The following is a 14,997-nucleotide window of genomic DNA, read 5'->3' as shown; positions in this document are numbered from 1 at the left end:
TTTTTCACAGTATAAGGGAATCACGAATTGTTGGTATAGGTACATGGGGTTTTTCTCCATGAGTCAAACCGTGAGTTTTATATTGGAGATAGATGGCCGATGGTGGCTCTGTAGTGGTGGAGGCGCCGTGAGGAAGAGGAAGAAGAAGAACGTCCTGTTCATTCTTTTTTTTGGCTGTTGGGCTTGGGCAGATATAAATGGGTGGGCTTATGTGTTTTTAAATTTTAGATTTTCATTTTTGGCCTTAAGTTTAGACTTTGGGCCTTAAGCTTTGGGATTTTGGGTTAGAGAAGTTTAGGTCTGGTTGTCTGCTGTTGACTTGGCTGGTTGACTGTTGTTGACTTTTGGCAGGTTGATTGTTGACTGTTGATTAGGGTTGACTTTGACCAGTTGACCCAATTTTACCTTTTAACTCGGATTATGATTCGGTCTATTAGGATAGGTCTAGGGCTATTAGCATGCTTGGCTTTAGGCTAAGACCTTTCTATATATATGTGTGTACGTGTATTAACTGCTATGTGATATTTCAGTTTTTTTTATGATATACAACGTTATGACACTTAGACATCAATCTAATTAATAACGCGTAAACCAAAAAAAAAACATAAAGCAAGATACTCTTACGTTCTCTGAAATAATTTATACTATAAAGTTCAATAATGCGTAAACAAATTTACCACCTCTTTTAGAACTCTCCACGCCTCAAGTTTTGGAATTGAGTTTTATGGCTGTTGATGTCATATGTTAGGTGGGCATTTATTGAATGTGCCATAAATGGCCCGTTAACGTTATATATGGGTATTCATTGAATGTGCCATGAATGACCGTGATTGTTTGGGCTTTACTAGAGAGGAACTAAGGTATTAAGCCTTTATGGGTTAGTTGTATTCTTTGATTATACGGGTGTGCTTGGACTTGCATTTGAATACCTATAGAATATCTACATATGTTATATAAAATTTCTAACTTTCTTTTGCAGGAGGGTAGGACTTAATAATATTTTGTGCAGGGACGCGGTCTTACCCTGATATAGCAGTGGATATCGGTAAGTTTAATTCAATTACTTAGTTAGTAAAACAAGTTATTATAACAAGTTAATAAGATAGGAGTCTTGCTTGGGAAGAAACTATGTCGGTTGAAATGACGGAACTACATGTCTTCCAAGCTGATAATGATTATATTATGATCTTTAAAGTATTAGTTATGATAAGTAAAGACTAGAAATGGTTATATATGGTTAATCTACTCATACCAGCAAATTTCATTTTGCTGACCCATGTTTGCTTTGTTTTGGCAACGTGGGTGTGTTCTTGGGAACATAGGTGGAAGGTAGTGGAACCGCGGCGTGTGATTTGAATTCTTGCTTGGAGCAGTCCGTTAGTTATTTTATTAGGTCTGATCTTTTGGAAGTATGTAATAACGTAGTTTCCTATTCATATGACATGAAAATACGATGTTGAAGACCTATTATTCTTAGAATGTTATATTGATGATTTTTGGATGGAAGATAGTCTTTTAAAAAAGTGAATTTGAGAAATTTTGGAGATTATTGTTTTCAAGTTGTTTCTTTTATGATGTGGGTTGTAGGTTTTGACATGGGTTATATCCACCCCGTCATAGCCTGGGTTTTTAGACAATTGAATCGAGTGATATTTGAGATATTTATATTTCAAATATTTACTTTGTAATTGTTTAGAAATTCGGGCTGTGACAGTTCTCGTTGATTCTATTATTTTTATGCTATTGGTTTTACTGTTCACGACACTGTTCACTAGAGTTACTGTTCATCAAGTTTATATTCATTCAATCTAGTGGTATTACCGTTTGTTCTCTTCTTTTGGTTTTATTGGTGAGCTCTCAATCTCTTGACTGACTTTATCTGTTTTTGGTCGAGAGATATGGGTTAAAGCTTCTCCTACTCTCAAATTGTACGATTTACAATTTGGTAGGACTCCCTAATGATTATTGGTTGGTTGATAAGTATTTTAATTTATAAGGGTTTGCTCACTTGTATGGTTTAGCTTGTAAGGGTTTGACTCCCTTTTATGTCGTGGTGCCGAGTTCTTTGGAGTTTCACATGCTTTTTGTTTTAGTCCTCTTATTGAGGAACTTATCGTATGTTGTTGTCATGGATGGTTCAACTTTTCAGGGTTTATTCCTTTTTTATGTCGCAGTGGTGCCGACTGCCGGAGTATTATGGTAATTCATTGTTTTTTATGCTGTCATTATTTGTCTGCGACAAGATGCTTATAAAGAGTTAGGTACATTATGTCTTTGGATTTGAGGGGGGAGTATATATTGGAAGTATTTGCTTCTGCATTATCTATCAAATGATGTTCGAAGTTTTGGTATAAGGTGCTCATGGATGAGATTGTTATTTTGGCTTTTGGATGAAGTTTTTCTAGTTGGTTTGGTTGTATCTCCCCTAGTTATTTGTGAGTTGTTTGGATACATCATCCCTAATGCCACGATTGGTCTTTAATATTGATTATTGGATCCAACTCATCATTTTCTCTTGTTGGTCAAACTCTTCCATTGTTCGATGTACCCAGTTCTTGAGCTACCTCTACATGAGGAGAAGTTGTTATTGTAGCTTCCTTGGCATGTGTCTGAATTTTGGAGCTACAAAGTCCTAAGAGTCCGGAGTCTTTGTTTTTGTTTGTTGATATTGTTGCGGATGCTTGTTCGAGGATGATGTTTGCAATGAAGCGTGGAGGTTTATATCTTTGTATTTGAAAGGGATACTTTATGTGATATTTCTGTATATACTCAAGGGGAGTGTTATTGACTGGTTACTTATTGTAATTACAAGCCTGAAATATACAAAGTTTGTATATTTCGGCTTGAGAGAGAGTGTTGAGATATATATATAAATTCTAATATGTGTTTAGTCCCACAATGAATAGGTAGTAGTCTAAATATGCGTTCACTTCTTATTTAAGGAGAGTGAGTCCCTATGTAATGGTAATCTAAACATAATAATATTTTCGCTTTATAGAATTCTACATATTACTTTGACATCTAACGTTCCACATCTTAGTTGTCGCTCCAAATACCAATGTTGGTACTATTCACAAATTATGACGCCATATCTATTAGGTATGGGACTTTATGTAGGGTTTGTTTGATAGGAATTGTCGCAAAAGCGAATTTGGTCACTGTTGGAGCTCTAATGTTTAACACTCTCTCCTCTCTTCTCTCTTCCTAGGTCCAGCCTCTCTCTAGTTTGGCCCAAAAAGGCCCTTCTTCTCTCTCTCACTTCTTTTTATACACCCTTGTCTTCTATCTCAGATGTCCATATGTCTTTCCATCCCTCGCTCTCTCTCTTTTTCCATATGTAGGGTTTTTACTGCGTACCTGCAGGACCACAGACCGATCCTATACTCGCGAGGTCTGTGCATATCTTGTCTCGGGCCCATCATACTGTTGATTCTTTATATCACCGACCCTACCATCACAGTCACCGTTTGCCAGTGGGAACTGGCAAATTTATCATGGCTAATAAAGTGGGTGATTTATGTCAAAAGATTCTGGAGAAGACATGACGAATGACTTGTACGTGTTTTCTTGTCTTTTGAGCCCCACTTGTACATCATTTTTTTGTTGCTTGTAGGAGTTTGAAAATTTGCTGAACAGCTAAGATCGTCACAATTTTTGTCCCTTTATAAGCTAACTCAGATTCCAATTGTTCTCAAAGTGAGAGCATCATATTCTGTGTACTTAGTTGTGAGTTGTGACAAACTAAGAGTGCGTTGTCTTTGTGGTAAAAGAGATAAAAAAAATGGAGTATTCCGGTGAGCAGTTTGATGTGATAGTCATAGGTGCTGGCATCATGGGTAGCTGTGCTGCATATCAAATGGCTAAACGTGGCCAGAAAGTCGCCCTCCTCGAGCAATTTGATTTCTTGCATCCACTTGGATCGTCTCATGGCGAGTCACGCACCATTCGCACTACGTACCCTGAGGACTACTACTCTGATATGGTTATTGAGTCATCTCGTCTATGGGAGGAAGCAGAAGCCGAAATTGGTTACAAGGTATATACCAAGACTCAACATTTTGATATGGGTCCAACAAACAACAAGAGCTTGCAATGTGTGATTGAAAGTTGCAAGTCTAATTCACTTCCATATAGTGTTCTTGATCACCACCAAGTCTTTGAGCAATTTAAAGGAAAATTTGAGTTGCCTGAGAATTGGGTCGGGGTTTTGACACCATTGGGTGGTGTAATTAAGCCCACAAAAGCAGTTTCCATGTTCCAAACACTAGCAATTCAAAGAGGAGCAGTTCTTAGAGATAAAACGGTAGTTATAGATATAAAGAAGGATAATGAGAAGGGTGGTGTTTGTGTTTTTACAAGTAATGGCTCTATGTTTTTTGGTAAGAAGTGCATTGTGACAGTTGGTGCTTGGATGCAAAAATTGGTTAAAGCAGTTTCCGGACTAGTCTTGCCTATTCAACCCTTACACACCACAATATGTTACTGGAGGGTCAAGGAAGACCATCAGGTTGAGTTCAAGGTTGATAGTGGTTTTCCAACATTTGCAAGCTACGACGAGCCTTATATATATGGTACGCCATCGTTTGAGTTTCCCGGATTGATCAAGATAGCTGTGCATGGCGGGTACCCATGTGATCCGGATAATAGAACATGGACCTCTACAGTGATAGAGGACTCGGTGTACTCATGGATCGAACAGAGATTTTCTGGGCGTATCGAGTCAAGTAGGCCTGTATTTACCCAATCATGCATGTACTCTATGACGCCCGATGGGGATTTTGTGATCGATTTCTTAGGGGGAGAGTTTGGATCAGACATTGTTGTAGCTGGAGGATTTTCTGGCCATGGTTTCAAGATGGGGCCAGTGGTTGGGAGAATCTTAGCTGATCTTGTGGTCAATGGGAAGGCACAGGATGCGGAGCTACGGAACTTCAGGTTGAGCAGGTTTGAGGACAATCCAAAAGGCAATGTGAAAGAGTTTGAAGAACAAGTTAACTCATATGTTGATTCTCTATGAATGAATTAAATTCTTATTTGGTTCATAGTTTTAATGCGTTATGTTGTGCACATGCATATTTTATTGCGTTTGAGACCGGTCATCTTATTGTTAGAATGTTGGTGTTAAAACTCGGCTGAATTGCGTCATCTTGAAGGAATTAAGTGGTGTCACTCGTAATTTGTCTTGGTCAGGATAAATTTTCTAATATCTTTTCGATGAAAGTGACACCTTCGCCTTCGTGCATGTACCAAAACCAGATTATGAAGAGTGCTTTGGCAATATGGACCACCATGTTGCATTATTCACTTACTCAGAGTCTCCGACTACAAATTTTAAGTAAAAACTTTCTACACGATCAAAAAATTTATCCAACGAATTTTCAATAGATAAGAATAAACAGTAGTGCATCTCCAGTTGGACGACTGATTTCGCATTCGAAAGGTTAAATGAGCAATCTGTAGAGACCAGAGTTTTGGCCCCTCAATTCAGATCAAACAAATTATAAAGCCCTTGAAGAATGAAAATCGGGAGGTGCCGACCCGCCAGCATCAAAGAGTTACTGATCTCCTTTAAAACAGACTTACCAAAAAAAAAAAAAAAAACAAAAAAAATTGAGCAATAAAACTCGGTAAATAATCCATGAAGTAAGCTATGTTTCACAAATTAAACCACTGAACACAGCTTTACTCAGAATATAAACGAGGGCAGTAGTGATTTCTGTACAACAAGTTGTTCAATAGTACGTCTCCGGCTCTCCAACCTCAAAATTCAAACGATTCTCTCTAAAATTCAAGTTAAGGTAAAATTTTTGCCTAATGAAAGGAGTCGGATTTGACAACCATCCTATTCTATTTCTTCTTGAATTGGCCGCTCCAAATGAGAAATATGTGGAACCTGTTAAACATAAATACAACTTTGGAAGGTAGAATGTGGAAATTCTAGGTGAAAATTTTCCTGGAATAAAATGAGATAGTAGATCATCCCTTCACTCATCACCATTTTCAGGGGGCTTTGAGTATTCCCATCAAAGATAGGAAGCTCTTCTTTTCTTAGAAGACAGATCAGATTACTTATCTCTACTTGCAAAGCCTGGGGGGATGTCTGAACTGGTTGAATCTTGTGAATTGCCTATGCTACTCTTACAGCTATCTGGCCTAGGTACTCGAGGAAGGTAAATTGGTCTTTCGAAACCAGGGGGCGTGTCAAGGTCACCTCGCTGATCCTCACTGATATTTGGCAATGGTCCTGCAAAACAAATTCTTCAATTTGGATGGTACAGATAAGCAGGAAAACAACTTTAATGATCTATACGCATCAGCCACATTGTTTGCAGTCCCAGACTGCACTTCCATAAGATTTATTGAGTTCTTACCATCATTTTCGGATTTGCATGATCCGGCCTGAATTTGATGTTGACTCTTATTCAAAGATCCAGAACACAAGCGGCTCTTCAAACTACGAAAAACACCCCACAGATAGAACTGTTTGTTTAATCCTGGTAAAGTGTTATAAAAAGCAATTTCAGTGGAAGCTCAACAAAAGATAGTTTTCTGAAATTGCATATGGCTTTGTGGGCTACAAGATACAAATGAAAACGTGTACGCTTAAAATGACAATCCCCCCTCCATGAAGAACATCATCACAGAAAGAAATCAGACCGTTGAATATGTCTAACCTTATCAACCGAGTGTAGTGAAAATGAGAAACGGTAGACCGTTAGAAAATACCAAAACTTCAAGACAACTTTTGTCAATGTTAGACAAATTGAATGAGCCGAGTTTTCGACTTTTTGTGAGGATGAGCTTCATGGTGGGTCGTGGGGAGGTCATCTCCACAAAAAAGCCAGTCCTTCCTCCTTAATTTATTGTGTAGGTCCACCTTTAGAATTATGTGTGTGCACGCATCACACTAATGGATGTTCACCTTGTGAGAATTCTTAAATTAAAACTTCTTGTGTTTAAAATAAGTGTACCTCAAAAAGATTATAAATTAGTAATTAAACGATTACATAATACATTTACGCTAAAGCGCATGAAAATGAAAAAATTGTGAAAGTCCAAATAGGTATGTATACAAAAGATTGTAGTATATAAAATGTGAGATATAACCTCTTTTAGCAGTGCCCGCCTCCTGTTAGATACTTTCCTTAGTTTTGGACTCTACTTAACTACATCTACATAATTTTCTTAATACGTTCGCAAGCCTAACACTCTTAACAAGTCTCGCAAGAAGCTTTATTTCACAGCTTCCATTTCTTCAACCTATAAGTCTTTCTCTAGTCGAAGTAGTGGACAGATACATCTTTCGGAGATATTATAGTTCAGATAGGGTTCCTTGCTTGGCCATGTATGACTGCATCCCTTTGTTTTAGTTTTCTCTCGTAGTTGTAGTTTTTTATTTTTCTAGTATCAATATTGTATCTGTCTTTCCCTTTGTTGTATCTGAGTGGGATATCTCATCCTACAAAGTTAGCTTATGATATATATATATATATATATATATACACACACATCACATTTTACCAGAACCTAAAAAAAATAAAAATAAAAATAGAATAGTCTCTCATAACCTCATAGGTAATGTTTTGAAAAGCGGAAGCTGGCTAGGCACTATTAATTCTTTGACAATCATTTTAACATAATACAACATGAAATGAAGAAGTCGAGCATCGAAGTTAAAAACAGTTGGTGATAAGTGGAGAGGCCAAGAAACATTTATACTATATTGCAAGGCTTCACACAACCATGTGGGACTATAACACATTAAACATCTAAACACGCCCCCTCATGTGTGACACATTACTTGAGCCTGACACATGGACAACACATTTGAGTGACGTGGAGTAAACACGCCCTTTGGGCTAAACTCAATAGCCTACTCTGACACCATCTTAAACTTTATGAGCATCAAACTAAAACAAAGAAGGTGATAAGTGGAGAGGCCCAAGAACATTTACAGTATACTGCAAGGCTTTTCACACATCCCAACAAGTATCTCAACATAGTCAAATTTCATTTCATAAAAATGTGTATTGGTTCTCCAAACAAAACACTCTTTGGCTGTGTTTGGTTCACTGAAATCTGATTCTAAAAGAAAACAGATTATTTGATTTGGTTTTCCATGTAATGATATTCTAAGAATTTGGATTTTGTGTATTTGGTTGAAAATGGGAAAGTTTGTTGTAGTTGAGTGTAGTTTGGGAGCACTAGATCAAGGCTTGTAAAACATGCGCGAAGTAGGGAATCAAAACCTTTTGAAACCTGCAATCTCTAAAATCTCTCCACCTCTTTCTCTCTTCCGTCAAAAATAGAAAACAACTTCCTCTCTGTTAAAATGGAGGTTGTTTTCCTGCTTTTGAATACATTTGAAGAATTTGTTTTCTAGTTTTTCATTTTCCATTGTAAACCAAACATTCAAAAGTTTTCAATTTCCATGAAAACACTTTCTTTTTCTCAATTTTCCTTGAACCAAACACAACCTTTTTGTTTTCTTCTTTTGATCAATAAAGGTATATTCATATATAAACAAACCAAACAAAATACTTATTAAACAACTCAGTTACAAGAATTAACTTCCAAAACTAGAGTATCCCAATTACGAAGGAAATCCTGAAATCTAAGCTCCCCAAAAAGATTGACCCCACCCCCCGCGCGCTCTTTTGAGCAATCATATAGAAACAAACCAAACAAATTACTTAGTGAAAAGGCATAATCCAAACATTTCCACAATTTAAAACACAAAAAAACATATGAAGTTAGGCGCTACTGAACTAGTCCACTAGGTCTCTAACTCTTCTTCTACATAACCCTCCAAACCATCAGGATCTTGATACCATACCAAGTTTCACAACCAATCAACAAACCGTTTTATTAGTTCAAGGCTTCAACCCTGATCAGTAAAATAACTAGGTGTTGCCCTTCTCGTCTATTGTTTATAAGAGGATAAAAAGAAACACTTACTCTGTGATTCAACTGACAAATGTCTCGAAGAAAATATCAATAGTTCAGCACCAGCCAAAAAGGTCTGCAGGCTCGAATCACGCTCCTCGATCATATTGAGAAGGTCAATGTATTCCTCTTTGCACCTAAAGGATTGAGTGTGATGGTTAAATTTGACCTTATAGATAATTGATAAACAGAGGTCCAAATATAATTGCTAATCCAGACCTGTAGGAATTGAAAGCGCAAAAAAAGAGAGCAATGTCATCAGAACAAGGAGGACCAATGTTAAATATCTGTGGCCACACATCAAGACGAGGCACAAGCTTAAACTTAAGCATTGCATCCATTTGCTGTGAAACTTGACACGCTTCACGAGAACTTCTTTCTGGAGGGTGAGCATAAAATGTACCATATGTTGTACCAAGAATCTCAAAGCTTCCCCTACAGAAAGCAGCTGTACATTTAGCCATTAATCCAAAAAAGAAAAGAAAAAAAAAAGCACTTGTTGAAGACAGTACCTCAACATATTTCAAAATCTAAAGTATATATTCCATTGAAATAATAGTTACAATGAACTAAACTCATTCAATTGAAAATGATATATTTCCAGTGAGCATGAATATAGGCGAGTGTTTAAAAGATACAGCATCCGGTTACACAGATGTAGCCTTAAAACTGGTAAGTTAATGCCTACCATTCTCACTCAGTATTGTTAAAACCCATATCACAACACCTACGTGTTTGTCTCTTAATGTTGTGTATTGTTATACAATTATACATGCATAAAGACCATTCCAAGATTTCCATCCATTATTTAGTATAACACTCGTTTCTTTTTTGAATGAACAATATTAAACATTTTACTAAGCTTCTTTGAGGTGAAGAGAAAATTAAAAAATAGCTACCCTACCCTTCACAACCTAAAATCTACACCATAAATATAAGAAGCTTTGGAGTAAAATATGAATCTCTATTAAAGCCTATCAGGCAGCTTAGAGGAGAGGAAATTTTGAGAGTTCACGCAGGAAACAGAAGACATATTATATTTGGAGCATGATTCATTTTGCCATTTTGTGGGGAATTTGGTTGGGAAGGAATTGCAGGCATTTCGAAAAAGTGAAGACTATGGAGGAGGTCATCGTGTCTAATTGTCTATCAATGGCCTTTTATTCTTTTGGTCTAAGGTGAATGACGAGAAGAGGGATATACCTTTTAGCCATTTTATGTTTTGATGGGATTCCTTGATTTGTTGATCAGGGACCTTTGCTTAGTAATTTCTTGATTTTATGTTGATTTTAGTAAATGCTTTGTTGTTATACTGGTAGGACACCTCAACCTACTTTCTTTTGGTTTGTTTCATATTAATAAATAAATTACACCGATCAAAATATAAAACAAAATAAAATATACAATAAATAAATAAATAGAATAAGGCATGTGATGTTGGGATTGCAATGGCTTGGTATGGTAAGGATAGCACATGAAAGGGAAAAAAATATGGGCAAAAGGAAAATATTTAGGTGGAAAAGAGGGAAGATCAACCTGTAGCAGAGAGAGAATATTTTGTAGTTTTTGTACAGTCGATTCAAAATTTTAAGATAAATTCATGATGTGATTTAGAGTACATTAGTTTCCATGTCATTAAGCAGTATAAGAATAAGGCTTGATTACAACTTTGAGGTTGCTTATTATAGGGGGTATTCTAACTTCAAATTTAGAAATAACCATAAATTACCAACCTCGAAATAGTTATTGAACCTTATTCTAATACTCCTTAATGACATAGAAACTAATATGCTTAAATCACATCATTTAATATTGTCAGAACGATCTTGAGGAGACAATCTATGGCAAGCTAGAAGCGCGCAGAAATGCACCAAAGCGATTGCCTCGTGGGAGCCAATGTGTGTCATAGGAACGCCAAAATGTCAAATTTTGGCGTAGCCATTAGACTTTTATATCTTAAGGCATTAAAATAGATATAACTAGAACTTTCTTTCTTCAAAGAACACACAATTAAACCATAATCTTGTTGCTAAAACTTACTCTAACAAGAAATCAACTACGATAAAACTTGACACCAGAATGATATCACTGGCTTATACTATTGATGCCTACATGGTCCAATGGAGAAGGCAAACGATAAATGGACCACGACACACGTTTACTCCCTATGTAACAGTAGTTTTTCACATATTAGCCTAAATTACAACCAGGGCATTGACCAGATTAAATAAAAAAGTATAACATTATAAAATGGCTGTCTAGTGTCTACATATCTAGCAGAAGGGAAAACATCGCCATCTTTTGAAATTAAAAATAACGAATAATACATCATATATTCATCAATGTAAAGTTACTCACTTCCATGTCGATTTTATTGCAGGGGAGTTTGGAAGATCTTCCTCTCCAAATCTAAATGAAGTTTTGGAATTTGAAGTTGTATTTTTATCTAGACAAGTAACAGTGTCTTCAGGTTCTTTTTTGCAAGCATACTCCTTTGATGGTATAACATTGCCTACATCAAATTTAGATCAAATTTAGAAGCATACAAAGATATACCATTGTAACACAAATATCCTTTTACAAACAACTTATGAAGAATATAAACTCTCGTACAATCAAAGCAAGGAAACTACACCTGCACACTTAAACGTTCCAGATAGTGTTTTCTCAACAACGCATTTCTCTTTGGCACCATGAACCACACCTCCAATGCGGTTTGAAGGAGAATGATGCACTTCAGGAACACTTTGCCTCATCACCTTTGTCCTAAGAGCCTCCACTTTACGTGAACATTCAGAGGTGGAAGATTTAGATGGGAAATGAACCTGGGATCTCAAGACATGCAATGGTACAGCTTGCTGTTCTAGATCAGTCTTAGTTTGAGTCGTAGTTGTGGGAGGCTCTAGGTGTCGCTTCAGATTAGTCTTAGTCTGTCCTGTAGAAATTGCAGGAGGCTGAACAGTCCCAGTCATTGCTATAGGAATTGAGGGAGGCTTTGGATGGCCATGAAACCTATGGTGGTCTTTTTCACAAGATAACTTGAAAAAAGCTGTCATAGGCAAAGGAGTCTTCTTAGAACCAAGACCATGATTAGTTTTAAAGGAATCCGTTTGTGAGGTAAAAAGATTTTGTAAAGAAGCCTTTGGCTTGGCTCCAGATGACAGTTCATAGTAATCTTCAGGAGGGAGATAGTTCACTTTAGCAGTTTTAACCTTATTGGAAGCACTTCTGTGAACTGGATGTGCCGCAGGCTTCCCAGTAGTATTGCATATGCTGGAACCTTTGGAGGAGCCATTACCTGTGTCCCATGTCTTCTGCCTTTCAGGCAAAATTTGCCCAGGATATTTTGGTGAAATCAGGTTCCTTTGTGATTGACATGCTTCACACCACCAAATCTTTGGAACTTCAAGGAGATTGATCCGCATGCAATAACTGAAACGGAGAATAACAAAACATGTTTCTTAATAACAGTAAACATTACGTGGGATTATCAGAATTCAAAAATATAATTAAATGTGGGATTTGTCTGTTTTATCCACCAAGAAATCTTATGGCAAATTCTGTGTCCAATATTGGACTTTAACCATATGGTCTAACTGAGTCTAGAAAGTCAATTATATTTTCTAAACCTAACTTTCATTGCCACGTGATGGAGTTAAAATGTTAAAGTAGATCAGATAGAAGTTAAATTGTCCAGCTATCTGAAGTTCTGATTACAAGTGAGGTATCTTTTGATTGGGACCGTCACATGGTGACAATCAACTCCATGCACAAAGAGACTAACTAAGTGAAACACAACACTCTTAATCTACAACTTCTTCTCAATATGTGAGGTATTAATAGTTATTACTGGAGTTCTTCAAACACTTGTACATTTCGAAAGGCAGCTGCTTCCAAGGCCTTTCGGTTCCTGGAAGTGCTGCTTTTTTCGTTCAAAGCATTCCCTCAAATTGCCATAGAAAATTGTGGCCATAGAAAGAGCATTTTCAAACTCCATTGTAACATCTCTTACTTCTGGAGGTGAAAAAATTTGCAGATTTTAGAAACGACGCAAAACAATCTTATGAGGACCAGTTAAATTGGATGTTGAGATAACTATAAAAGGCTAAATTACAATGACACAGGCACGTGTATCCGTATCCGACATGGATAAAAAGTGTCCGACAAAGTGAAGTAGCAAAACTTAAGGTATATCACATAAAATTTGTGCATTTGGCATGTCCGATGAGGATAGGTGGACACGCATCTGACATAGATTATTTTGAAATACATTGCATCCATGTAACATTGATAAAGAGTAATCTTACACATGTTCATGAGAACTCCGGCAGTTGGAACAAGTTGCAAGGTCAGTAGCCTCTCCAATAGCTCCACATACATCACATGCTTGACCCTGAACAATAACGTGATGATGTGAGAAACCGATATAATAGCACATGCATACAAAATAAACAACTATGTAATTGTGAGTCAGAGACAAGCATGGTGGAATGCAAAAATGTTATACTAAAGAAAATTCCACTACTTGATGTTTTTCTAAAGCCTCGCAATCAAATGTACTTGTCACCAATTGGTTTTAAGTTGGATGCCCATACATATTCAATAGATTAAAACAGTAAGTAAGACGGAAAGAACTCAATGTAAAAAAAAATAGTAAATAAATTAGACCTTACACACAACACCTCACATAACGAAAATAAATAAACCAATTTTGCAATAGAAGCTTAAGAAGCATGAATATATACCGTCTTGTGCATTGAACTTGAAGCTCGCATTCCAAGTTGTGTGTTTTCGAACAAAGAAAAGAGTGTGGGACTGTGTGACAAGTAAGAAATATGGACCGGCCTAAAAGATGATCAGGAAGCTCAAAAGCTGGACACTGGGACCTCTCTAGTCTCTACTTACTTGCCACCTCACATATTATGATAAATGCTGCGAGACAACTCTTTTCTAGAGTTGCGTACATGCTACTCGCTAAATATCCACTCGAGAAAACATTCGTGGGCCTGACAAAATACCTTAAACTAAATATCAAGTCATCTTTATCTTTATAAATAATAAGAGTCGCAGTTTATCAAATAATATGCCTACCCACTCCATTACTCCAAGATTGCAAGACTAGCAACTATTCGTAATTGTACTGACAAGTTTGACCCTTGAATTAATTATGGGTTTGAACTCCTCACAATCAGAAATATTGTTGTTGGATATTAATTGCACAAGTTCAAACTACGAGCTAACTCGGGGAAGCACAGAAGTTGCTTCTTCTTTTTTTGATAGGATACTTGGGTTTTCCCTTCAAACTTTATTTCATATATATCTTAAATTGCTGTAGCTTTGAGCCTTTGACATTCATTAGTCCATATTACTTTTATGGGCTTTGTTTGTTAAACACATTCTGAAAATGGGCTATATCATAGGATAAAATATCGGGTTAATTAGACTAAACTTCCCATTTTATATACATATTTAGACTAAATCCCCCATTTTATGATTCTTTAGATATAAACCCCTATTTTGTTTTCTCCCCATCACACCAACGTCAATATTTTACTTAATACTTTAACTGCCCCTGTTTTTTTTTTTTTTTTTTTTTTTTTTTTTTTTTTTTTTTTTCTAAAAATAACTTGTGTCTTATGAAATCAAAAAACTCGCCTTAATTAGTAAATAAAGCGGAAACAAACATGTGGGATAAGTCAACAAATCACATCATATATCGGATATCGCATCGGAAAGAGAGATTGATTCTCCCTTCTCTTTCCGGGCAAGTCCTGAGGAAGGTCGACTTGATAGTCTTTATCCCAGTGGGAATCTGATTCATTGATTTGATTTAACCTAGCGGGTAGCGCGCTACTTCAAAGCTTGCACCCGACAACTACTTATACACTAAGGTCGAGTGTATCTCTTTCCGATCTCTGTTTAACGTCCTCTCTTGACTTGCCGTTGTCTTAATTCAAGTAGGAAACTGAAAGGCAAGTTGACACTACTACAGAATGACACATATACCACGGTTATTCCAAAAACCGTGGGAAATACTTATATACCACGGCG

General features: G+C 36.7%; 2 protein-coding genes across 2 annotated transcripts; one reads left to right on the top strand and one right to left on the bottom strand.

Annotated features, from left to right (window-relative positions):
* The first annotated feature begins 3,781 nt into the window (after positions 1 to 3,781).
* Positions 3,782 to 5,042, top strand: LOC147509124 (FAD-dependent oxidoreductase family protein). Its single transcript, XM_086601435.1, has one exon. The coding sequence runs from the start codon at positions 3,782 to 3,784 to the stop codon at positions 5,015 to 5,017; it is 1,236 nt and encodes a 411-aa protein (XP_086457561.1). The 3' UTR covers positions 5,018 to 5,042.
* A 570-nt stretch (positions 5,043 to 5,612) lies between these two features.
* LOC147509123 (PHD finger-containing protein 6-like) lies at positions 5,613 to 13,846 on the bottom strand. The gene is made up of 8 exons (XM_086601433.1): positions 13,692 to 13,846; positions 13,254 to 13,339; positions 11,582 to 12,378; positions 11,305 to 11,458; positions 9,166 to 9,381; positions 8,959 to 9,083; positions 6,372 to 6,494; positions 5,613 to 6,244 (listed from the first exon to the last, which is right to left on the bottom strand). Exons 1-8 carry the CDS (start codon positions 13,719 to 13,721, stop codon positions 6,066 to 6,068), a joined length of 1,710 nt encoding a protein of 569 aa, XP_086457559.1. The 5' UTR covers positions 13,722 to 13,846; the 3' UTR covers positions 5,613 to 6,065.
* Between the last annotated feature and the right edge of the window lie 1,151 nt (positions 13,847 to 14,997).

This window comes from Coptis chinensis, chromosome 3 (genome assembly GCF_015680905.1).
Source record: "Coptis chinensis isolate HL-2020 chromosome 3, ASM1568090v1, whole genome shotgun sequence".
NCBI classification, from domain to species: domain Eukaryota; kingdom Viridiplantae; phylum Streptophyta; class Magnoliopsida; order Ranunculales; family Ranunculaceae; genus Coptis; species Coptis chinensis.
Note: the sequence above shows the minus strand (reverse complement) of the source record. Positions and strands in the feature narration are given on the sequence as shown.